The 26,724-nt window shown below is 42.2% G+C and overlaps 1 protein-coding gene across 1 annotated transcript in view; it reads left to right on the top strand.

The window, feature by feature from the left end:
• The window catches only part of LOC138798628 (neurotrypsin-like), a 64,741-nt gene that overhangs the window by 18,649 nt on the left and 19,368 nt on the right, over positions 1 to 26,724 (top strand). The window contains exons 3-11 of the mRNA XM_069979163.1: positions 1,721 to 1,963; positions 2,815 to 2,953; positions 5,299 to 5,471; positions 5,596 to 5,743; positions 6,426 to 6,604; positions 7,682 to 7,823; positions 16,619 to 16,821; positions 18,491 to 18,632; positions 19,232 to 19,431. Of these exons, the coding sequence (XP_069835264.1) occupies positions 1,721 to 1,963; positions 2,815 to 2,953; positions 5,299 to 5,471; positions 5,596 to 5,743; positions 6,426 to 6,604; positions 7,682 to 7,823; positions 16,619 to 16,821; positions 18,491 to 18,632; positions 19,232 to 19,431 (1,569 nt within the window). The remainder of the gene's footprint in view (positions 1 to 1,720; positions 1,964 to 2,814; positions 2,954 to 5,298; positions 5,472 to 5,595; positions 5,744 to 6,425; positions 6,605 to 7,681; positions 7,824 to 16,618; positions 16,822 to 18,490; positions 18,633 to 19,231; positions 19,432 to 26,724) is intronic.

The following is a 26,724-nucleotide window of genomic DNA, read 5'->3' as shown; positions in this document are numbered from 1 at the left end:
GACGGGAGAGCAGGACGCCGGACCCGTGCAGCAAGGACAGGTAATGTATGCTGCTTACAGCGGGGGAGCCGGCGGGAGTAGAAGGGGTTAAGGGCGGTATAATTACATACTCGCTGCGGTTGTTTAGACCACAGCAAGTATGTAGTGTATGGGAACTGCCAGGACCTGCCGGGCTCGCAGCGAGAATCTCGCTGCGAGCCCGCCCGTGTGAATATACCCTTAAAAAGTAGTCTTATTCCTTTGTGGGTTTTTTACTTTACTTGTGATAAAGGCCATATAGATGCCAAATGGATTTGCAGTGGCTTGTCTATTAGCCTAGCAATTAACTGGACTTTGAGCTTACATAGCTTACATTTTTATGCTAAATAGCTTACATTATTTTTATCTTATTTAGTAGGATGCAATTATTATTTTAATATGACCTCTGTAATCACTGGAATAACCATATTACTATTACTAATACCACAATTATTATTATTATTATTAGTAGTAGTAGTAGTAGTAGTAGGAGTAGTAGTATTAATAGACATAGATCTATTCACTAGAAAGCACTTTTCAGCAGTCTCCTCCTTATCATCACATTATGATTAACGATAACACCAGCATAAAATAGGAGATGGTCATGGACCACCTTCTACTCTTCCCTGCATAGTGACCTTTGTACAGGTAATTGAGCATCGCCAGCACTGTCCCATAGAGATCAACTAATCAACTTCAGACTATTTTTTCTAAAGGTCTCCTGTAAAAAATCTCTAAATGCTATTAAAGTGATACGGTCACTTACTTTCGCTTCATTTCATCGGTTAGCAGTATCACCTAGGTGGGGCGTCATGGCATTTGGGTCCCATCTTCTGGCTGGGAGGAGGGCACAACTGCCATGAAGCCCCCGTCTAGGTGCCACTGTCTACTGATTAAATTAAGAGATTTTCATGCAAAAAGAAGACAAAGACAACTTTTATAAAGGCATGTATCGAACGTGCAGCATCCAAGCTTGTGGATGGTGCGAAGAACCGCATCTAGAGTAAAGGGGTTGCCAATATCACTTTAAAAGAGCAGAGCAGATGCTTAAAGAAGCACCTACTTTCATTTATTTTTTTCAGGTGGCCAACACCAGGGTGCTGTGCTCACTTACTTTCTTTGTCCCCTATGTGGCGCCCTTTGCCCTGCGAGGTGGTGTTCCTGTGTGGCTGCGGGGTGAGTCCATATGACCTGGTCTCTGACAAGGTGGGTATTACTGCTGCTTTGGCGTAAGATGCATTAAGCTGCAGGTTGTCAGAGACTAATGGTGCGTTTACACAGAGAGATTTATCTGACAGATTTTGGAAGCCAAAGGCAGCACTGGATTTGGAGAAATCTCAGTCTTTCCTTTATGACCTGCACCTTGTTTATAGTCTGTTCCTGGCTTTGGCTTCCCAAATCTGTCAGATAAATCTCTGTGTAAACGCACCATAAATCATATGGGCCACGCAGCCAAACCAAATGCCATCCCTGCAGGTCTAGAAACGCCGCTGGGGACAAAGGACGTGAGTGGTTGAGTGAGCATGGCAACCTGGTGCCAACCATCCAAAAACAGTAAGGGGAGTACTTCTTCCGCAATACTAATAATAATAATTACAGACAGAAAATACTAACAGATTGGAAAAAACGAGAGCCAGTATCTGTCTCTAATTACTAAAAAAAAAGTCTATTCCCTCTAATACAACTGCTATATCCTGTACAGGTTACAGCCCCTGCTCTGATGGGGTAGGATCTCTCGGTTATTACAATGGTTCTATTTCCATAACGGAGATTGGCTTGGACTGTCTGAACTGGTCTGAATTTCCTGACTACATGAAGCAATATCCAGGGCGAGGACTTGGATATCACAACTACTGCAGGAATCCAGATGGAGGAACTACGCCATGGTGCTTTTATCGTCAGCAATCAGGAATGATTAGCTGGGCTCACTGTGACTGCAGCCAAGGTATGTGGATAGCTCATGGCTACTAAATGTAAGCACTGGAGAGATCACATTACAGATCCTGTCACTTTACATTTACATGAATATATAAACCAAAGCTAAAGCTTTGGCTGTCCAGGCATGATGGGAATTGTAGCAGCTGGACAGCGGAATGGTTCCAGGTTCCCCATCCTTGACATAAACTGATGTTGATTATTTTGACAATTTAACCAGTATGCAGTATATGTATTTTATAACTTTTTTGACATTTCTACATGCAGTGAAACCAATATTTTTTATTTTATTTTTAAAAATGCCACCTAGAATTTTATACTTTGGGGGACATTTATTAAGTCCCGCCTTTTTTGCGTTGGGCTTAAAAATGTCCCTTAAGTGCCGAGGCTCTGAGTGTTTATGTAGAGGCATTGCACTTGTACATAAATTCTATGCACATCGGAGCCCCTCCGTGGACACAAAGTGAAACTGAGCTGGCATAGGTTTCAATGTAATTTTTTCAGCATTAAAAAATGCTAGAGGCGGCGCACTACACCACTCATTATGCCCCCTGACGTGTCAATTCTTTGAGTGAAGAGGCGCAGAGAGTGAGCCCTCCCCTCGCCGGTGAAAATCATGATTCAAATCTACACCTGTTTGAAGCAGGTGTAGATCTGGTACACTGCGTGCAGGGTTGGGCGCACGGCCGGCCGGATTCACTAAGAGGCGCTTGCTGGGGAAAAGGGAACGGGGACTAATTTAAGACAAACGTACTCTTAATAATTCCCCCTTATAGTGTCTAGAGAATCTAGAGAATTGTTGATTTTTTTCCACTTACCGTATTTTGAATGAAAAATTGTACTTCATTATATTTCTTACAGGTGCTGTTCGTCTGCTGGGTGACCACTTTTCCCACAGTGGTGGAGTACAGCTTTATTTAAAGGGAGTTTGGGGAACCATATGCGGGGACTTCTGGACGGACTGGGATGCTAGTGTGGTTTGCAGACAACTTGGAATCAGGTCAGCTAGAAACTATTCTCTGTACTACTATTCTCTTACAACAGAAAAATACATGGCAGCTGTTTGTATTTGCTCTAAAGGTTCCATTCACTTCTTGTATGTTCTCGTTCATGAGCTTAAAGTGACTGTACCACCAGGCCCAGGCAGAAGCACTGGAGGCGGGCCAACCCACCCTTAGTGGGAGGAAACCCTAGCCCCTCTATGATAGGGTTCCATTGATTCTAATGGAGTCACGTCATGGAGGGGCTAAAGTTTCTTCCCACTAAGGGTGGGTCAGCCCGCCTCCAGTGCTCCAGCCTGGGCCTGGTGGTACAGTCACTTTAGGTTTTTTTTTTGGTCTTATCAAAGTGCATTTTTTTTCCAATAAGTTGTAACTTGATTGTTGGTAAGAGATTGGTACTGGTTTTTAGTCTCTATGATTAGTAGCAGACTGGATAAGTCTTATCCCAATCCATGTAATCCTGTTATTTTCCCAGGATAAGCACTTCCTGAGTTACCCGACAGCTGCTTATATCTCTTTTACCATACAAATAACATGGCCATTTTAGCTGACCCCAATGTAGAGTTTTATGGTAGAGTCAGGCAAGTAAACTGTAATTTTGCAGCCAGTTGCCTAATGTCCATGGTCATCTATACACGAGTTATTCACCTTAGCAGTCAGTGAATTTTTTGTACAATAAACTAGGATATAACACATCTGAACTTGATCAGATTTCACTCTTAAAACTTTGTGATATGGCTAGAACATTCCTTCCTCTAAAAAGTATATACTGCTGATTGGTCCGAAACTAATTGCGACATGTAACGTAATGTTCTTCAATGGGTTTGGTTCGCCTTTTACGAGAAGATGACTGCAGACAAATGAAGACCAAATGCAGACAAAACAGAACAAATTTACTCGACACTTCTTTCCAACTTTATATGGAATCTTTATTGTTACACTTGTCAGATTAAGGTCCTTTTACACATATAGATAAATTACTCAAGCGATCATTTTAGGACATGTTGAAAGACCACAGTTAACGATTTATTGATTGTCGTTTGATCGGTAGCTGTATTTACACAGTCAGATGATCGCACTTTTGAACAATAATTGCTACATGTAAAAGGATGGTCCTATTACACGTAGCGATTTTTCATGGTTGTTTCATACCGCATAGTCGATTTAAAGGAACAGGCAACCTTTAAATACTAGGATATATAATTTTTACTTTGTCAATGTTAAGTGATTTTAGATCATTATTAAAGGGGTTATCCAGTGCTACAAAAAACATTACTTACCACTTACTTTCAGAGACAACACGACTCTTGTCTCCAGTTCAGGTGAGGTTTGCAATTAAGCTCCATTCACGTCAATGGAACTGAGCAGCAAAACCCCGCCCAAGCTGGAGACAAGAGTGGGGCTGTCTCTGGAGGAAAGTGGCCCTGTTTTATCCAACCTCTTAAGGCTGGGTTCACACTACGTATATTTGAGGCTGTATGTTTGAGGCTGTATAGCAACCAAAACAAGGAGTGGATTGAAAACACAGAAAGGCTATGTTCACATAATGTTGTAATTGAGTGGATGGCCGTCATTTAATGGCAAATATTTGCTGTTATTTTAAAACAACGGCTGTTATATTGAAATAATGGAAGTTATTTACTGTTATATGGCGGCCATCCACTCAATTTCAACATTGTGTGAACAGATCCTTTCTGGGTTTTCAATCCACTCCTGGTTTTGGTTGCTATGAGGACCTGACATGAGGACCAAATACAGCCGCAAATATACATAGTGTGAACCCAGCCTTAAAGTGTACCTGTCGTTAAAACGTTCAAAATCTAAATCAACAGTAGATTTGAAATAAAGCAAGTTATATATGCAATTTACATTCATTATTTTTTTTGTTGTTGTTATCATGCTGTAAAACAAAGCTGTACTTACCAGAAATCCAGGTCCAGTCTCCTGAAAGAAAATTTTCTGATTTGTGCTGGTTGAAAAATAACAGACTAAACACAGAAATTCCGGCCAGCACAGAGAGTCACGGCTCAATGTGTCCATCAGTCACATGACTGCCTTCTCTCTGTGAGCGCTCAAATTGTCTGTGAAACACAGGACTTCCTGACTGTTTCTTGTTTTTTTTTTGTTTTTTTTTCTGGGGGGGGGGAAGAGTCAGAAAACAGGAAGTGCCATGTTTTCTATGATAAAAAATAAATAAATAGATAAATAAATAATGAATGTAAATTGCAAACCTGCTTTATATCAGATCTACTATTTAAAGTTCTAGACATCAGATCTTTATTGTAACCTATGGCCCTTGCTGTGTTTGTCCTGTTAAATTCTGATCTGGAAATGATTTTAATAGTGAAATTGGAACGGCCAACAAGATCCCAGATTATGCTCCATGGACAACCCCAGTACATTTGGTGTCTGCCAATTGCAGAGGAGATGAGAAAGCCTTACTCCACTGCAGTTATTCCAAGGGGAAAGCTTGCAGCAATAGACAGATCGCTGCCATTACCTGCTCTCCTCCTGAAGGTAAATTTTTAACACTTGCATAATTCAGTCCACTGTTTCTTGAGCGTGCTCTCCGGAAAGCTGTTTCTAAGGTTACTAATCACCACTACTAATAAGATCTTATTTTTCATTCTCTGAAGAGCAGGTTTAAAGCCCCCTCTCCGTCTGGTGGGAGGGAAGGACCGGTTTGAGGGACGTGTTGAAGTGTTTTTTAAGGGTCAGTGGGGAACAATTTGTGATGACCACTGGGATGACAAAGATGCTGAAGTTATTTGCAGACAGCTAGGATTTAAGTGAGTACCATCTACTCTATGATCTGTTACATCCATTGTTATTTCCAAAATTGTACATGGCAGGTGACAAACTACAATTCACATCATGCCCAGATGGCTAAAACTTTAGCTGTGGCTGTCCAGGCATGATGGAAATGGTAGTTTTAGAACCGCTGGAGGGCCACGAATATGACATCCCTCTTGTACACGATTCTTGTACAGATGTTGGCTTTTCAGTGTTCACTACAAAACACCAAATAAATGCATCTATTTCCCAAAATGCACCACAACAACTAATGTGACTAATATGGACAACAGCGCTGTTTTATTTGCACTAATCTATTTATAAATAACCCTGTTCATCTGTTACTGATTAAAGGGATTGTTTTGTGAAGACAGCCCCACCGCTAAACATAGCCACCCCATCCATTGTCACGTGTCTGACTCCTGGAACAACTGACTATTCGCTGCTCTGGCTTGGTAAAAAATTTGCAAGGGAAATGTAATATACATAGTGCAGCATAGGCTATGGAATTGAAAGGCCAGCCATTTATTGCATGGACAGTTTGGGTCTACCAGAGCGGGACTCCCTTTACTTTGTAAGTCATTTGTATGTCCAGGGGTTGTCTTTACAAAACAATTCTTTTAAAAAATAAGATTGTCATAGCATTTATAAAAGGTGCCATTTAATCATTTTGTTCAGTGGGAAGCCTAAGGCCTGGGTCTGGGCTCACTATGGACAAGGCGACGGTCCCATATTGCTTGATGAAGTAGAATGTTTGGGGAATGAGTCTTCCTTAGAATTCTGTCAGAAGAACGACTGGGAACATCAAAACTGTGACCATATTGAAGATGCTGGAGTTTCCTGTAATCCTTTTAAAGGTAGGTTATTCTTGGCTTGATATAAACACTATAATATATATTAAAAAAGTCTCATTTAGGCTGGGTTCACACTATGTATATTTCAGTCAGTATTGTGGTCCTCATATTGCAACCAAAACCAGGAGTGGATTAAAAACACAGAAAGGCTCTGTTCACACAATGGTGAAATTGAGTGGATGGCCGCCATATAACGGTAAATAACTTCCATTATTTCAATATAACAGCCGTTGTTTTAAAATAACAGCAAATATTTGCCATTATATGGCGGCCATCCACTCAATTTCACCATTGTGTGAACAGATCCTTTCTGTGTTTTTAATCCACTCCTGGTTTTGGTTGCAATATGAGGACCACAATACTGACTGAAATATACGTAGTGTGAACCCAGCCTAAGGCTGTGTTCACACTACGTATATTTCAGTAAGTAAATGTATATTTCAGTCAGTATTGCAACCAAAACCAGGAGTGGATTAAAAACACAGAAAGGATCTGTTCATACAATGTTGAAATTGAGTGGATGGCCGCCATTTAATGGCAAATATTTGCTGTTATTTCAGAACAACGGCTGTTATATTGAAATAATAGCAGTTATTTACTGTTATATGGCGGCCATCCACTCAATTTCAACATTGTGTGGACAGAGCCTTTCTGTGTTTTTAATCCACTCCTGGTTGCAATACTGACTGAAATATACGTAGTGTGAATGCAGCCTTAGGCTGGGTTCACACTATGTATATTTCAGTCAGTATTGTGGTCCTCATATTGCAACCAAAACCAGGATTGGATTAAAAACACAGAAAGGCTCTGTTCACACAATGTTGAAATTGAGTGGATGGCCGCCATTTAATGGCAAATATTTGCTGTTATTTTAAAACAACGGCTGCTGTATTGAAATAATGGCCGTTATTTACTGTTATATGGCGGCCATCCACTCAATTTCAACATTGTGTGAACAGATCCTTTCTGTGTTTTTAATCCACTCCTTGTTTTGGTTGCAATATGAGGAACACAATACTGACTGAAATATACATAGTGTGAACATTGTCTTATAGTGCATGTATTTTATGCTTTCTACAGATGGAGCTGTGAGATTATCCGGTGGTCAAATTGCTGGTGAAGGACGTGTAGAAGTATATTACAGTGGAGATTGGGGAACTGTATGTGATGATGGATGGACTGAACTTAATGCACAGGTGGTTTGCCGACAGTTAGGCTTCAGGTATTTAAAGAGTTTACTTTAAGCAAACATAAAAATAAAAAACAGTAGGTTAGTATTGCCAAAGTCTCTATTGTTTCTGTTAAAGAATGGTTATATTATAGGTTATTATTATAGAATAATGTTGAGCTTTCTGAGCATGCCTTGTGTTTAACTGTTTGAGCTGATGTGGCAGGCATAGGTTTTTAGCCACATTTCCACACAAAAATAATTTTCTAGTGCTGCCTTCAGTACCTTTCCCATGACTTTGCAGAAAGAGAGAGGGTAGAGTCTCATCATCGCAGTTCCCTGAATAGGATCACCTGTCTTATTGGTGGAGTCCAGCCAGTTGAGAGTTTGGGTTAGTGTTAGCTCACATTGTATGCATTTTCTTAATCAAATTATATTGCCACAAAGATTTGATGTCTTCAGGCTGTAATGATGTCATTCTGTAGCTCCCAGGAAGTCAGTTGACCCTGGACAGTCCACTTCCTCTGACACATTAAACACTTTTATTTAATGTTGGTCAGACCATTGATCATATAGCCCAGTTACAGTTGTGTAATGCATGGATGCAACTTTACAGGAATGAAACAGATGACACTATATATCTAGAGTGTGTGTGAGATGAAAAAACAAAACCTGGAATACTTCTGTCAGACTAACACAGACACAACCAGACAGTGGGCCCTATCTGAACCACCCACTGTCCCTGCCTAATTGCCTCAGCCGACCCTAGGCGGTCGCGGACAACCACGGAGACGTTCCCTGCGCTATATACGTGATACACAAAACAATACGGACAGACGAACACAATAAGGAATAGTAAACCAGGCCGGGTCAAACCACACGGCCAACGTAGTACAAAATCAGTAATCCAAAAGAGTAGTCACAAGTCAGGCAGGAGGTCAGAAAAACGAGTCGAGCAGTAGAAGGGATAGGACGGGGAGCGCAGGAATATACAAGGGAGAGCTGGGACCAGGAATACACCTAATTAGCCAGCGCTGGGACTCAGTCTGTGCTTAGCTTTTATGCTGACCAAGAGCCCGGTCTGGATCCTTATTGGACCGGCGCTCTGATCTTCCAGGTACAGACAGGCAGAGAAACCTGTCAATCACAGCAACAACACAGGTGTAAAATCAAGACCAGGAGCTTCTCAGCTTAACTCCTGCATAGCCAGAAGCTGAGAAGCAATCGGGTGTGGCACACAAAGGCAAAACACCAGGTCCAGTTCACACAGGCTACTGCAGATTCCTGACAACTTCATTAACCTGGATGTTTTTGGCCCCTCTTTCCAGTATCTGTAATGAACTCCCAACTTTACTCCTATGTGGAAAAAAAGATGCTCAGGCTTCTTAAGGCCTTAAGACCAGGTGCAATGGCAACTTTCACACTCTTTTAAGCTATGAACCCTGGGCCAGTAGCCAGCGGCATGCTAAAAACTTACCTCTTAGGAAGACACAGACAACCATGCTTTACAAATGTCCTAGCAATAATTGGATTTGGTAATATATTGTTGCTGTTCTACTCTACGTAAAGCATAGAATAGATGTGACAGCAAGTTGACTGATATGTCAGTACTTTGGTTTCATTGTGGTGGTTACCTTGTCAATAAAATGATTTGAATGCAGATAGCACTAACTGTCTGGTCCTGTAGGAGAAATGGGAGTTTTTCTTTAACTTTAATAATTGTAGATGGTAGTAGATTGCATGCCATCTGAAACTATTGTCAAATCACTGCTTACCACTTAGTATTACCCAGTTCAGCTTAGGCTCTCTGGTCTGCCCCGGTGCCTCTGTTTTTTTTCCCCTGATGATGCGCTGTCCCTGCTTTGCTGATAACATTCAGAATTCACTACAGCCTCATTGATTGGCTGCAGTGGGTATAGGAAGTCATGAGGAGGGTCAGGAGAATGCATTGTCATGGTAAGTAAACAGAGGCGTTTGGGTGGAAGTCTCCTATTTGTGTTTTAATTCAATCAGAGATCCCCTTTAATATTGCTTGAAAAGGCAAGTAGCGTAAGACAGTTGATTTGTGGTGAAGCTTGTAAACTCAAATTAGATTTATTGACATCTTCTTAGGTATGTATATATATATATATATATATATATATATACATCTAGTCCTAAACTGTCAATAAATCCAATCTGTTTACAAGCTTTACCACAAATCCATCACATCCATAACTAATTCATGACAAAATCCTGATATCTGCATCAGAATTGACATGCCACAGATTGAGAAATCTGCACCATCAATTACTTGCTGATTTTTATAGCTACATAAAGTGGATAGCTGACAGGGAGATAAAACACATAATACCCATCTCCGTACCTGTTTTCAAAGTTATAAAATCCTATTTTACTTGCCAAGCTGAAGTGTCATAAAGGCAGTGCTGAGCTGCGGCATGCAAGCCTCTTCCCTTTCCCACCCCTCTTCCCTTTCCCTATGCCTTGAATTATTGACTTTAAGTGCTCAGCTTCCAGCACTGAGCCCTGTAGATATCAGTCATAGCAGAAAGGGGTGGTGGAGGGAAGAGGTGTGCATGCTGCAACTCAGCAACAATTCCGAGACATGCTGAGCATAATATACAGCTCACAGATTCCTTTTAAAATTCCCCCACATGTATTGTACTATAAATTGTAGCATAAATCACTCACCTTTTTAATCCATTGGTGAAGCATCTGGGTTCCAAAAGCAAAATCTGTACAATGTCGACCTCGTTCTATGTGTGATTTATATACGAGTGCCTCTTTATTTGGTAGGGGAATCACAGTCCAAATTTGATGACTGCTTCTACATCCCTGGTAGCTACACCATGTTTTATCACTCAGAAAGAAGTAGCTGTAAACATATATACTCTCAATAATTTAGAGGAACTACATTTCTTCTTTAGACTACATTACTAATGTCATTTTTTTTTTAAGTTAAATTAAATTGTATTAAGTTAAATAGACACCGGGCACATGAAAGGGGTTGTCCAGCAATTTTTTTTTCTTTCAAATCAACTGGTGTTAGAAAGTTATATAGATTTGTAATTTACTTCTATTAAAAAATCTCAAGTCTTCCCATACTTACCAGCTGCTGTATGTCCTGCAGGAAATGTTGTTTTATTTTCAGTCTGACACAGTGCTCTCTCCTGACATCTCTGGCCGAGACAGGAACTCTCCAGAGCAAGAGAGGTTTTCTATGGGGATTCATAGAAAACCGAGACAGAGTTCCTGTCTCGGCCAGAGATGTCAGCAGAGAGCACTGTGTCAGACAGAAAATAAAACAACATTTCCTCCATGACATTTGGTAGCTAATAAGTATGGGACGACCTGAGATTTTTTAATAGAAGTAAATTACAAATCTATATAACTATCTGACACCAGTTGATTTGAAAGAAAAAGATTTTCGCTGGACAACCCCTTTAACCCCTTCAGCCATCTGTATATATACGTTCCTATTGCACATGCCGCGTGCAGTAGGAATGTACATAGTACCCCGTGCAGTAGGAATGGACAGCGATCCCGCTCTCATCTGTGTACAGCACCGGAGATAATGAGGATCAGCTGCGATTCCGCAGCTGACCCCCATTAACCCCTTAGTGACCGCCGAAACGGCGGTCACTAATGGGCCGGTGCCGCCGCTGTATTTCATCTCCCCCCACCGTGAATCCACGGTGGGGGGAGATGAAATAAGTAAAAATCAGACCCCAGATCAGCCCCCTAGTGCCCCAGTCACTTACCCCCCCCCCCCGCGGCGGCCATCGGATCCAAGATGGCCGCCGCGATCACTGTGAACAGACTAATGTCTGTTCACAGTGATCAAAAAAGAAAAATGAATGAAAGCCCCATGCTCTCCGCCACCGGAGGTAGCGGAGAGCATGGGGCAGTCATCGGGACCCCCCCTGTGGGGTCCCGGTACAAGCGATCAGCGGTATATACTATATACCGCTGATCGCTTGTGCCATGTGCGGCCGGCACTTTTTATCCCCTGTCACCATGAATGATTGGTGACAGGGAATAAAAAGTGATGTCCCCCCCACCCCCCAAGTCGCCCCCACCCCCCCTGTCACCCCCGTCCCCCAGTCACCCCCCCCTTCCCCATATACTCACCTGCTCCTGAAGCTCCTTCCTCTTCCGTGTCCTGGCTGGTTATGAAGTGCGCATGCGCTCCACAACCAGCCAAGCTCTGAAAATTTAAAGTGACAGAGACCAATTTGGTCTCTGTCACTGAACTATGATTACTGTGATAGAAAATATCACAGTAATCATAGTAATACAGTGAACATGAATGTATAAAGTACAAAAAGTGACAAACATACAAAAAAATAAAACACACACTTTTTATTATAGTAATAATTGCAGTTTACTCCCAAATTACCCCTAACCCCCCCCCCAGATTACCCGTAACCACCGCAGGTTGCCCGTAACCACCGCACGTTGCCCATAACCACCCCAGGTTGTCCGTAATCACGTCAGATTGCACTTAAACCCCCCAGATTACCCGTAACCACCGCACGTTGCCTATAACCACCGCACGTTGCCCGTAACCACCGCACGTTGCCCGTAACCACCGCACGTTGCCAGTAACCACCGCACGTTGCCAGTGACCCCCTCCAGATTGTCCGTAATCACCCCAGATTGCCTGTAACCACCCCAAATTACATGTAACCACCCCAGATTAGCTATAAGCACTTCACTCTATCCGTAACAATTCTAGATTGTCTGTAACCCCCCCAGGTTGCCCGTAACCACCCCAGGTTGCCCGTAATCATGCCAGATTACATGTAACCCCCCAGATTGCACGCAACCACCGCAGGTTGCCTCTGACCACCGCACCTTGCCTCTGACCACCGCACCTTGCCTCTGACCACCGCACCTGGCCTCTGACCACCGCACGTCGCCTCTGACCACCGCACGTCGCCTCTGACCACCGCACGTCGCCTCTGACCACCGCACGTCGCCTTTAACCACCGCACGTCGCCTTTAACCACCGCACCTTGCCTCTGAACACTGCACCTTGCCTCTAACCACCCCAAATTGCCAGTGACCCCCTCCAGATTGCCCGTAACCACGCCAGATTACAGGTACCCACCTCTGATTACCTATTAGCACTTCAGTTTATCCTTAACCACAGCAGGTTGCCTGTAACCACCCCAGATTGTCTGTAACCACCCCAGATTGTCTGTAACCACCCCAGATTGTCCGTAACCACCCCAGATTGTCCGTAACCACCCCAGATTGTCCGTAACCACCCCACGTTGCCTGTAACCACAGCAGGTTGCCTGTAACCACCCTAGATTGTCTGTAACCACCGCAGGTTGCCCGTAACCACCCCAGATTGTCCGTAACCACCCCAGATTGTCCGTAACCACCCCAGATTGTCCGCAACCACCCCAGATTGTCCGTAACCACCCCAGATTGTCCGTAACCACCCCAGATTGTCCACAACCACCCCAGATTGTCCGCAACCACCCCAGATTGTCCGCAACCACCCCAGATTGTCCGTAACCACAGCAGGTTGCCTGTAACTATACCAGATTGTCTGTAACCACAGCAGGTTGTCCGTATTCACCCCACGTTGCCCGTAACCACCCCAGGTTGCCTCTAACCACCCCAGGTTGCCTCTAACCACACCAGGTTGCCTGTAACCACCCCAGGTTGTCGTAACCACAGCAGGTTGCCTGTGACCACCCCATGTTGACCGTATCCACCCCAGATTATCCGTAACCACCCCAGATTACCCGTAACCACCTCAGACTGCCCGTAACCACCCCAGATTACCCGTAACCACCCCAGACTGCCCGTAACCACCTCAGACTGCCCGTAACCACCTCAGACTGCCTGTAACCACCTCTAGATTACCCGGAACCACCCAGACTGTCCGTAACCACCCCACATTACCTGTAATCTAATTTTTTTTATTGTATTTTAGTAACTGCGCTATTCTAATAACTGTTACTAGCTGCGGTTTTGCTCCAGCAAATTGGCGCTCCTTCCCTTCTGAGCCCTGCTGTGTGCCCATACAGTGGTTTATGCCCACATATGGGGTACCGTTGTACTCAGGAGAACCTGCGTTACAGATTTTGGGGTACATTTTTTCTCCTGTTCCTTGTGAAATTTAGAAATTTTAAACTAAACCAACATATTTTTGGAAAAATTCAAGTTTTTCATTTTTACTGGCCAATTTTGAATACTTTCCTCTAATACCTGTGGGGCCAAAATGCTCATCCTACCCCAAGATGAATTCTTTGAGGGGTGTACTTTCCGAAATGGGGTGACTTTTGGGGGGATTCTATTCTGTAGACATTACAGGGGCTCTGCAAACGCACCTGGTGCTCAGAAACTTCTTCAGAAAAATCTGCAGAGAAAATGCTAATTGGCGCTCCTTCCCTTCTGAGCCCCGCTGTGTGCCCATACAGTGGTTTATGCCCACATATGGGGTACCGTTCTACTCAGGAGAACCTGCATTACAGATTTTGGGGTGAATTTTCTCTCCTGTTCCTCGTGAAATTGAGAAATTTCAAACTAAAGGAACATATTATTGGAAAAATTCGAGTTTTTCATTTTTACTGTCTATTTTGAATACTTTCCTCTAATACCTGTGGGGTCAAAATGCTCACCACACACCAAGATGAATTCTTTGAGTGGTGCACTTTCCAAAATGGGGTGACTTATGGCGAGATTTTACTCCGCTGGCACTACAGGGGCACTGCAAACCCACCTGGCGCTCAGAAACTTCTTCAGCAAAATCTGCATTGAAAAAGCTAATTGGCGCTCCTTCCCTTCTGAGCCCTGATGTGTGCCCATACAGTGGTTTATACCGACATATGAGGTACCTTTTTACTCAGGAGAACCTGCGTTACAAATTTTGAGGTACTTTTTTTCTCTTTTTCCTCGTGAAATTGAAAAATTTCAAACTAAACGAAAATATTATTGGAAAAATTTGAGTTTTTCATTTTTACTGTCTAATTTTGAATACTTTCCTCTAACACCTGTGGGGTCAAATTGCTCATCCTACCCGAAGATGAATTCTTTTAGGGGTGTACTTTCAAAAATGGGGTGACTTATGGGGTTTTTTCTCTCTGCTGACACTACAGGGGCTCTGCAAATGCACCTGGCGCTCGGAAACTTCTTCAGCAAAATCTGCAATGGAAAAGCTAATTGGCGCTCCTTCCCTTCTGAGCCCCGCTGTGTGCCCATGCAGTGGTTTACGCCCACATATGGGGTACCGTAGTACTCAAGAGAACCTGTGTTACAAATTTTGGGGTGCTTTTTCTCTCATGTTCCTTTTGAAAATGAGAAACTTTAATCTAAATGTATATATTATTGGAAAATTTTAATTTTTCATTTTTTTACGGCCTAATAGTGAATACTTTCCTCCAGCCCCTGTAGGGTTAAAATGCTCATTATACCCCTAGATTAATTCTTTAAGGTGTCTAGTTTCCAAAATGTGGTCACTTATGGGGGTTTCCAGTATACAAATCTCCTAAATCAACTTAAAATAAGAACTGGTCCCTAAAAAAATCAGTTTTGGAAACTTTCACGAAAATGTGGTAATTTGCTGATAAATTTCTAAGCCCCGTAACACCCTAAAAAAGTAAAATATGTTTATGAAATGAAGCCAAAATAAAGAGGACATATTGGTAATGTGACTTAGTAACTAATTTATGTAATACAACTTTCTTTTTTTAGAAGCAGAGAATTTCAAAGTTCATAAAATGCTAATTTTTTAAATTTTTCATGATATTTTGATGTTTTTCACAAAAAACACACAAAGTAGTGACCAAATTTTGCCACTAATATAAAGTGCCATATGTGACGAAAAAACAATCTCAGAATCGCTAGCATACGTTAAAGCATCACTGAGCTATAAGCGCATAAAGTGAGATAGGTCAGATTTTGAAAAATGAGCCTGGTCTTTTAGGTGCAAATAGGCTTGGTCTTGAAGGGGTTAAGAGATAAAGATATGAAAATAAAAATAGGTAAGATGTAACTCATGCATCACTATAGCTTATAAAACTCATGTTACATTGTGTATGTTGATTTTTTTCCCATGTAAGGGACAATGTACTGAACAACATACTTGTTTTTATTATGGGTTTTATATTATGTAGTCTTTATTGACTTCTCCGATAAGAGTCATTTTGTTGTCATTAGCAGATATTAGAGGTATTGCTACAGGGGGTCCAGAGGCAGCAGTCACACTTAGGGCCCTATTCCACCGGACGATTATCGTTCCGATTATCGTTAAATCGTTCGAATCTAAACGAATAATCGTTCGGTTGAAATGCAGTTAACGATTAACGACCGAACGAGAAATCGTTGATCGCTTTATAAGACCTGGACCTATTTTTATCGTTGCTCGTTTGCAAAACGTTTGCAAATCGTTCGCATTGAATAAGACATTGTTTGGTCGTTCGCAATAGATACGAACGCAATAGCGAATAAATATCGAAGAAAAAACGATCGCAATTACGATCATAAGTAACGATTATCGTTCCATGGAAATGAGTGAACGTTTTTAGGTCTTTTGCAATAGCGGTCGTTTGAGATCGTTAATCGTTAACGATTATGCAAACGATAATCGTCTGGTGGAATAGGGCCCTTAGACTCTGGTGCCTCATACAAGACAATAGTATCATAAATGACGCATGGTAAATGAGTTCCCTGTTACAAATGTTGCATTGGGGTGCAGGATCTTCACATTACTACTCTGCCAGTTATTGTTATTACACTACAAGTGACCAGACTGATTAGATGCATTGAGATAAAGGATTACAGATTGTCTGAGTATCATTTAGTAACTTGTGATTTACTACTTTTTTTAGTGGCCCCTCCAGCTTGGTATCTAAAGGAGAGTTTGGACCTGGAGAGGGGTTGATTTTTCTGGATGATGTGGCTTGTACAGGCAGAGAGCGCTCTCTAGTGGAATGTTCACATAGTAGCTGGGGTCAGCACGACTGCTCTCATTCTGAAGATGTTGGCATCCGCTGCTCTAATGACAGCAATGACATCATTGAAACACCAACTGGTAATATCATGATTCATCTTGATCAGCCTGCCATTTTCCCCTATGAGATGCATACATTGCCATGAGATCTATATTTTATTAAAAGATTGTTATTATGATAATTGTTATCTTATTCTTAATGTTGGCCTTTTTTATACATATTTGGCATCTTCTGGATTACCAGGGTTGAGTTCATCACTGTATTTATAAGATTGTTAACATTACATACTGTATTAGTAATAAGAATATCTATAGTAATATTTAGTATTTGTATATTGTCATTGAGGAGTTATCCTATGCCAAAGTGCAAAATAACAGTAATGATAATAGTATTATACCATAATATAATAATGAGAAAAACAAATTAAAGAAGTAGAAATTACAGGAAAAACATTTACAAAAACACTTTAGAAACAAACAAAAACAGAGAATAAAAGAGAAAAAACATGCATGGAAGAAATATTCAGTACTCTAAGAGTACCAACCATAATTAAGGGTCTGTTCACACATACAGACTCGCTGCGTAAAACTAGCACAGAACTCGCATGAAAGTAGCTGCGTTTTTTGTGGTGTTGAACTTGCTTGGGAAAATCATGTGAAAATCAAAACTCGCATGTAAAAATCGCACCAAACACGCAGCGAGAATACACATACATTTACTTGATAGCAATCAGTATCACTGTGGATTTATGTGCGAGAATCTCACAGCGATAAATACGCAGCGAGTCTGTACGTGTGAACAGACCCTAAAGTGATCTATTCACACCATCCTGCAGAAATTTGTATAGCTATCTTCTGTGGTGCATACATAAAGACAAAAATAATGTCAAGAAAAATAGGATGTATCAAATCTACCCCCTATAGCACATGTAGTTGTTCTAGGAATCTTCTTAAAGGGGCTCTGTCACTATATTTTTTGAGTATGAGTTCCATATAATGTCTGTGCATATGTTAGGCTATTAGGCTATGTTCACGCGTTCCGTGAATAAGCGGCCGGAGACTTACGTAGTTTGCGTACAATGGAAAGTATACGAAGTACGGCTGCACAGTTCACACTACGTACAAACTTATGCCCGGATCGTACGCGGCGCCGTAAAAAATGAAACAGACCATTGTTTGCGGACGAAAATGCCGTAACTTACGCCCGTAGCGTAACATGCGGTGCCGTACGTAGTGGCGATTTCTTCATTTTTGCAGCTTTTTGTGCCGATCCAAAAGGTTCTGTGGGGTGTCCGGGGCTAGGCGAAGATTTCCAAGTAAAAGACCGCTGTCAGATCGCTACGTAGGGCGCTCATAAGCGTAAGTAGACTACGGGCGTAAGTTCGCGGTCCGTACGTAGCCAGCCGCAAGTAGCGTAAATCTCCGGCCGGCAGTGTGAACATAGCCTAAAACAGAAAACTCATTTTTAAAACTGGGCACTGTATTATGGCTATGGGCACTGTGTAATAATAATAATAACAGTAATGCTTTTATTTGTGTAGCGCCAACTGATTCCACAGCACTTTACATAGTTTGATAATTTTGGTCCCTGTCCCCATTAGGGCTCACAATCTAAATTCACCTATCTGTATGTTTTGGGTGTTGGAGGAAACCTGAATATTGTGCTGCTTAATACAGATGATGAATCTGTTTTCGGATACAGCCATGTGCTGGAGCCCTAAACTCAGTTTACCATGGTTTACATTTTCAGCCCCCCCTGTTCGGCTTATGGATGGGGAAAGTACTAAGGAAGGCAGAGTGGAGATATTCCTGAACGGAGAGTGGGGCAGCGTGTGTGATGACGGCTGGAATGACAATGATGCTCTTGTTGTTTGTCGACAGCTAGGATACAGGTATATCTATTTATTTATTCTGTTTTCTGCACATTTACTGATGATCACTGCAAGTGTCATGTAATGTTTACATTTTTTTATTTCTCTGGTAATTCCAACACAACTGGGGTTGAACCTGTATAGCTGTTCATTATAATCTATCTCCTTCATGAACAGAATAATAGAACAATTGACGTTTAAGTCGACCTCTCAGCAGTTTTGCGCTATCACAACTACTGACAGGTCCATACGGAGATCAAGGAGGAAGTCAATCCATACCTGATGTCTCAGTCTGGCAGCTTGCTTTTAAAGTTGTTAAAGGTCCTTGCCGCTGCCACAAGTGCCCAGAGGTGGGATCTTCTCAGGCACCCAGAAAAGGGGTTCACACCTCCTCAGGCCCTCTTTGAAAAAGGCAAATGGTGTAAAATAAGTTGTTAATAAATTCTTTATATACCACCGAAGGGTTAAGAAAAGTAAGCGAACAACTCGTTTTTTGCACTTACTTGATTTCCATTAATTGTTGTCATCCAACATCTAATGTATATTAATGTAATAACCCAGCAGAACACAGGAGGCATCTATAGAAGAGTGTAATAAAGTGTGTCATTTCTTTTATTTAGGGGCCCAGCAAAGGCAAGGACAATGGCCTATTTTGGAGAAGGGCAAGGGCCAATTCACTTGGATAATGTAGAGTGCAATGGTACAGAAAACACATTAGCAGAATGCAAGAAGCAAGACAGTGGGATACACAACTGCTGGCACAGTGAAGATGCTGGAGTCATATGTGACTATGTGGAAAAGAAGCTGGGCAGCCTCTCAGGTACCTGAGTACATTGTGGATTTATTGTTACTTATGTACCAAATTGCATTAGAATAACTCTGGATATTGACTTATGTATAATATATAACACATGTATAATAGATGACACACTGTCAATGTGTTGCGCAGTTGTCTACTTCCTCTACATTCATATTACCATTATGCAATATTTATAAGGTAGCATACATTTGCATATGTAAAAGACACCTAAAAAAACAATACAAAAATGTGTGATTTCTCATTGAAGTCAATAGAAATGTTCAAAAGAGCCTGTCATTTTTAACAGCACTGAAAAAGAAGTGCCATGCCCCTTTTTAGAGCAGTTCTGCTTGAAAGCTCTGGAATTATTAAGAGCTTAAAAAAATTAATAAAAAAAAAAATTAAAAAAAAATAAAAAAAAAAAAATATATATATATATATATATATATATATATACACAGTGGTACCTTGGTTTAAGAGTAACTTGGTTTAAGAGCGTTTTGGTTTAAGAGCTCACAGTTTTTCAAAATTGTGACTTGGTTTAAGAGCATTGCTTTGGTTTAAGAGCTCCCTGTACTGGTTGGGAGCGCAAGTGGAGGAGGGGCATGGCCTGCATAGCAGGGTCTACAGCCCTGTACTCTGACCCAGGAAGTCTCCCTCACCTTCCAAATCATAGCAGATCCACTTCAGGCTGGGGCTTGCATCAGAGGACAGGACTGTGAAGGTAATCTCTGCATAGCTGTAACCCCTCTCTCCCCGGACAGAGAGTGCTGCATGTATGTGCCCACATCTGTCCTGCTCATTCCTTCATACTCCCTGCAGTCTCTGTCCGCCCTTGTGTTTCCTATCCTCTCCATTACTGTACAGAAACTTATAATATCACATATTCTTCTGTTTCTGAATGTTTGTTTCATTTGTTTTACATGTTATTCTGAATAATAAATCATTATTTTGGGGTGTGGAACCAATTGTCTGCATTTCTATGAATTCTTATGGGAAAATTTGCTTTGGTTTAAGAGTGGATTTGGATTACAAGCACAGTCCCGGAACGAATTATGCTCGGAATCCAAGGCACCACTGTATATATATATATATATATATATATATATATATATATATATATAAATATATATATACATAAAACTATATCAACATAAGCACTAAGACCACACAGCCAATCCCATTATTTTTTTGACCATGTGACCTTTAGAAGGTTTACATAGTGTTTGACTGTCACACAAGTGTGGGATTACACTATGTCTCCTTGGATTATTGCTACATTACAGTAAGGGCACTATTACATGGAACGATAATCGGCCAAATCGGCCCTATCTGGCCAATTATCGTTCCAAGTAATAAAGACAACGATCAGCTCATGATTGTTGTCATCGGCTGATCGTTGATATAGGTTCATAAAAACCATAAAAGCCCTTTAATGCCTGGCTCATACAGGCTAACTGTATATATCCCCAGAAATGTCCCTAAAACCCTCCATCAGCAAAAACGTCCAACTAAGTGTCAACCATAGTACCCCCAAAGAAGTCACTCGTCATGTCCACATAAATATATGACCATAAATACAGCACACTTACCTACTATTGGTATGATGCACGCTTCTTCAATAATTGCCCTATAGAAAGCCATAAGCACTCAACATGACTCCACACAGCTCTCTTTCTCTGTACTGGGCTCTGTCACCTTCTACCCATAATGCATCCTGCTGCTATCTTTTCTTCAGACAAATGCACAGAGCCCTCCATATGATGTAATAAAATATGTAATTCCTTTTCTTGCTCCCAAAACATCAACCTAAAAGGGGCTTAGCTCCAGGAGTGTTCAACTAGAACAGGGTGACATAAAAAATAAAAGTCATACTCACCTGCCCCGGTCCCTTGCAGATGTTGGTCTGATGCTCTATTTTCCCTGCTTGTTGCTGTCATTTTCTGGATCCTGTGACATCTTGGCCTGAAGGATCTACCCTCTCAGCCAGTCACTGACTAAGGCTGTTGACTGAGCAGTTTCTGTGTTGACACCAGGGCTGTGGAGTCGGTAAGCCGCAGCTCCGACTCAAACTCCGACTCTGACTCCTGAATTTTATCAGGACCGACTCCGACTCCTGCTCCTTCATAAACAGCCGGTCGTATACCAGGGGAGTTATTTATCACACTGGCTCAGCAGCTTCTCCCTAATGTATTACATGATCCTGGGGCGACTTCTGAAACATACAAAGGAAGCTTCTCCTGTGTCTGCAGTGGATGCAGCCAGTCTCCAGCCTCCATGTCCTGAACAACTCAGAACTAGACTAGATGGAGCAGGTGATCTTTTCCTGCTGACAGTCTTCTATGTTTCTAACTAAATATTCACCATACTTAAAGAAACACTGCTAACAATGCCAGATACCTGTAATATAGAGGTCAGTCATAGTGATATACAGGGGGTCATACATAGTGATATAGAGAGGGGTCACACATAGTGATATAGATGTCACACATAGTAATATAGAAGGTCACTGTGGGGGCACGCAATAGCACGCACACACACACACACACACACACACACACACAGCCTGCTGCAGCCATAGCATGCACACACACACACACACAGCCTGCTGCAACTATAGCACACACACACAGCCTGCTTCAGCCATAGCACACACACACACACACACACACAGCCTGCTGCAGGCATAGCACACACACAGCTTGCTGCAGCCATAGTGCAAACCACACACACACAGCCTGCTGCGTCCATAGCACACATACACACAGCCTGCTGCAGGCATAGTGTGAACACACACACACACCCAGCTTGCTGCAGCCATACCACACATACACACAGCCTGCTGCAGCCATAGCACTCACACATAGCCTGCTGTAGTCATAGCACACATACACGCATCCTACTGCAGCCATAGCACACACAGCCTGCTGCAGCCATAGCACACACACACAGACTGCTGTAGTCATAGCACACACACAGCCTACTGCAGCCATAGCACGCACACACACATACAGCTGCAGCCATAGAACACTGAAGAAAATCACACAATCTTCTCACAGAGAGAAAACACCACGCTGAGGACAGAGGTTACTGCTACACTACTTATGTCTTCTCCTCCTCCTCCTCTATATTACACTGCTGCTCATATACAGTCATCAGGCATCCAGGAAGAGAACAGCACAGATCTCCCCCCACACAATCGACTCTTCCAGCTCAGAAACAAACTGCCAAATAAAGACCGACAACTTTTCCATGACCCCCGTTATATAATAGGGCCAGTGTCCTATTACTGATATATTCCCCGACCACCCTTATATAATAAGGCCAGTGTTCTATTACTGATATATTCCCCGACCACCCTTATGTAATAGGGCCAGTGTTCTATTACTGATATATTCCCCGACCACCCTTATGTAATAGGGCCAGTGTCCTATTACTGATATATTCCCCGACCACCCTTATATAACACAGGTCAACAAAAAAAAAATAATTTTACTGGTGTCCAAAATATTTTAATGATTTTGGGGTATTTTTGGGGTGCTGATTCTGAATATGCTATCAGTTTTGCCAGATTGGCTCAAGTTTTTTTTCATGTCTTGTTCATTTTTGAAGATTACTTTCTAAAACTAGTTAAAATAAACTAAAATCAACATTTACTTTGTAAAATTTATTGTATTCATGACAATAGCAATAAAGTTAATGCGCGTGTAGCAAATTACGTCTTTTTTTTTACGCATTTCACGAAAATTCTCAAAAACTTGAGCCAATCTGGCAAAACTGATGACATATTCAGAATCAGCACCCCAAAGTTACCCTAAATTCGTTGAAATATCTTTGGCCCCAAAAATGTTGTTGACCTGTGTAATAGGGCCAGTGTCCTATTACTGATATATTCCCCGACCACCCTTATATAATAGGGCCAGTGTTCTATTACTGATATATTCCCCGACCACCCTTATGTAATAGGGCCAGTGTTCTATTAGAATGTTGCTCACAATATATATTCATGAGCAAAACTTGTAAAATTTATATCAAAATTCAATTCTACATTTTTTAAAGATTTTTTAAAACTGGAGTCGGAGTCGGTACATTTTTTTCCGACTCCAACTCCGACTCCGACTCCAGCCAAAGCTAACTCCGACTGACACAGGAACCAGGAAGCGACAGTGACAAATGGGCACCTAGAGTTCTTGACCAAGATCTGCAGGGGACCGACAAGGGCAGGTGAGTATGACCTTGTCTTTATCAAAGTGTGTCAAATAGAAACTGCTGTAAACTGCTCATAGTAACCAATCACAGCTCAGTTTTCAGCTCTGGTAAGCTTTTGATTGTTTGCTGTGGGAAGTACACCAGTTACCATTTTACACACTTTGATAAATCTGAGCCATGATTTATAGCAGGCACATCAAGACTAGAATCTAGTTTTGGAGATGACTCAAACATTAAATGAGCGGAGTTACCTTTCTTATATTATCAAGATGATAATAAAATTACTGAGAAGTGTTCTCTAATGGAAAGGAAGCGTCAGCTTATTAGAGCACATTCACACAGATGAAATCCAAATGAAGCCAAAAACACACCAATATCTGCCTATAAAACAAAACAAAACAAAACAAAACATGGTTTTAGCCTAAAAAAGCCCACTAATTTTAATAGGATATTCAGAAAAAAAGTGCAGTGTTCAAAAACCATGGAACTTTTTCCCTTTTTTTTCCCACACCAAAATAAAGGGACATTACACTTCTTTCCCCATGGTTCTGCTTAGAACTTCCATGAATACAGTATCAATGGAATCTTAAATAAAGAGAAAGTGCTGCAAAGTCATATAAAGATAGGCATTAAAATCTGCATGTTGGATTTCTCCCTGATATGATGTGGATTTTTTATTGATGTTTTTGCTCATGTGTACATGCCCCTATGAGGCTTAGTGTTTAGAGTGAAAATTGTTAGCATTCAGGTAGATTTTTAATATAAAAGGTGACAAAAACAATTAGAATAAATTACCCAAAGGACAAGTGCCATGAAAATTTTTTCCTAGTAATTGAAGCACATTACAAAGTTATATAGCTCTGTAATCTGCTTCAATCACCCATCTGCCCCCCTTCCCTGTCATTTCCCCCCACAACCCCCCAGCAAGAAGTGTAAGAAACTCATATATACCTAATTACTGTCATCACCAAGCTCTTCTCTCAGCTTCTTCTTGTGAGTCATCAGCAGGAGAGCTGCTCTAGCTCCTGTTACACCAGCCCCCCCCTTTCCTGCCTTGTCAGGTGACTCAGCTTGCTCAGCTCCGATTGGCTGAACAACTGCAAGCCATCTGAGTCCATGTCACTTGCTTATCTTCCCTAGTGACATGACTCCTTCACTCACTGAGTCCAGTCTGCAGCAGGAGAGAGTATGAGGGGAGGGGGGAGGCTGCCTATGTGCTGGGAGTCAGTCGGAGAGAAGATAAGCAAGTGACATGACTCAGATGGCTTGCAGTTCTTCAGCCCTCCTGCTGATGACTCATCGTCACAAGAAGAAGCCGAGAGAAGAGCTTGGTGACGACAGTAATTAGGTATCTGTGAGTTTCCTACACTTCCTGCTGGGGGGTTGAGGGGGGAAAAGACAGGGAAGGGAGGCAGATAGGTGATTGAAGCACATTACAGAGTTATATAACTTTGTAATGTGCTTCAATTACCGAGAAAAAGGTTTTCATAGCACTTGTCCTTTAAAATCCTTAAAAGGGTCACTTTCATTTAATAGATGGCCCCCTGTGTAGTCCCCCTATAGTAGATGGCTGCCTGTGTAGTGCCCCCTTTAGTATTTGGGCCCCTGTTTAGTGCCCCCTTTAGTAGATAAGCCACTGTGTAGTGCCCTTATAGTGGATGGCCCCCTGTATAGTTTGTCCTTTAGTAGATTGCCCCCTGTATAGTGCCCCCTTTAGTGGATGGCCCCTGTATGGAGCCACCTTTAGTAGATGGTCCCATGTATAGTGTCCCCTTTAGTTAGGTTAGTGGACCTTTGTGGAGCTCCCGTAATGTAGATGAATAGAAAAAAACTAAAACAAAACTCACCTCCCACACTCCCCCATCACGTCAAGTCTCCCAGCGCATCTTTCTTACGGTACAGGCAGTGTGTGTAACAAACGCTGCCTGTCCCAGCTGCCTGTTAGCTGATTACATTACTGTGTCGGAAGAGTGGAGAGGACAGCCAGGAGACCTGCAGCAACTGGGGGCCAAGTGGGAGGTAACAATACTTACCTCCCACATGGTCCCAAGTTGCTGCGCATTACTCGGGGGCCCATTGGAGGACCATCCATTGGTGGGCGATTTGGACAGCCGTGGGCCCTTCAGGAGCTTTGGGCCCCAGGCAGCCGCCTTAACCACCCACATTATAATCCACCACTGTCTTAGGGCCCTATTCCACCGGACGATTATCGTTTGCATAATCGTTAACGATTAAAAGATCTCAAACGACCGCTATTGCGAATGACCTGAAGATGTTCAATCATTTCCATGGAACGATAATTGTTACTTATGATCGTAATTGCGATCGTTTTTTCTTCGCTATTTATTCGCTATTGCGTTCGTATCTATTGCAAACGACCGAACGAAGTCTTATTCAATGTGAACGATTTGCGAACGTTTTGCGAACGAGCAACGATAAAAATAGGTCCAGGTCTTATAAAGCGATCAACGATTTCTCATTCGGTCGTTAATCATTAACTGCATTTTAACCGAACGATTATCGTTTAGATTCGAACGATTTAACGATAATCTGAACGATAATTGTCCAGTGGAATAGGGCTCTTTAAAGGCTACATAGTTAGAATAATGCCCCTATTGAAGGAGCAAACGAGCGCTATTAGTGCTCGTTTGCTCCTCGTTCCCCGCTCGCTGCCGCCGCTATTCAACGCGGCGTCAGCGAGCGGGTGAGTGCGGGAGGGGCGGCAGGGAGCTGCTGGGGGGGCTGCCCGGGGGATCGCTGATCGTCCGGGCAGCCCATAGGATACAGCAGCGCCTGCTGCCGATGCTCCTATTCAACGGAGCGACGGCAGCAGATCGCTGCTATATCAGTCGCTTGTTTTTCAACATGTTGAAAAACAAGCGACTGCAACGATCAGCCGACATGAACGATGTCGGCTGATCGTTGCACTCTATTCCACGGGACGAATATCGTTCGTAGCGGTCGATATCGGCCGAATACGAACGATATTGCTCCTCTAAACGACCCGTGGAATAGGGCCTTTAGTGAGCAATGAGATCCGCTGCGATCAAAAACTTTTGACATGCCTGATGGCATAACCAAAGGAAAAAGGTCCAACAGCACCAA

The sequence above is a fragment of the Dendropsophus ebraccatus genome, chromosome 8 (assembly GCF_027789765.1).
Source record: "Dendropsophus ebraccatus isolate aDenEbr1 chromosome 8, aDenEbr1.pat, whole genome shotgun sequence".
Lineage (NCBI taxonomy): Eukaryota > Metazoa > Chordata > Amphibia > Anura > Hylidae > Dendropsophus > Dendropsophus ebraccatus.
The sequence above is the reverse complement of the archived record's forward strand: the minus strand, read 5'-3'. Positions and strand labels throughout refer to the sequence as shown.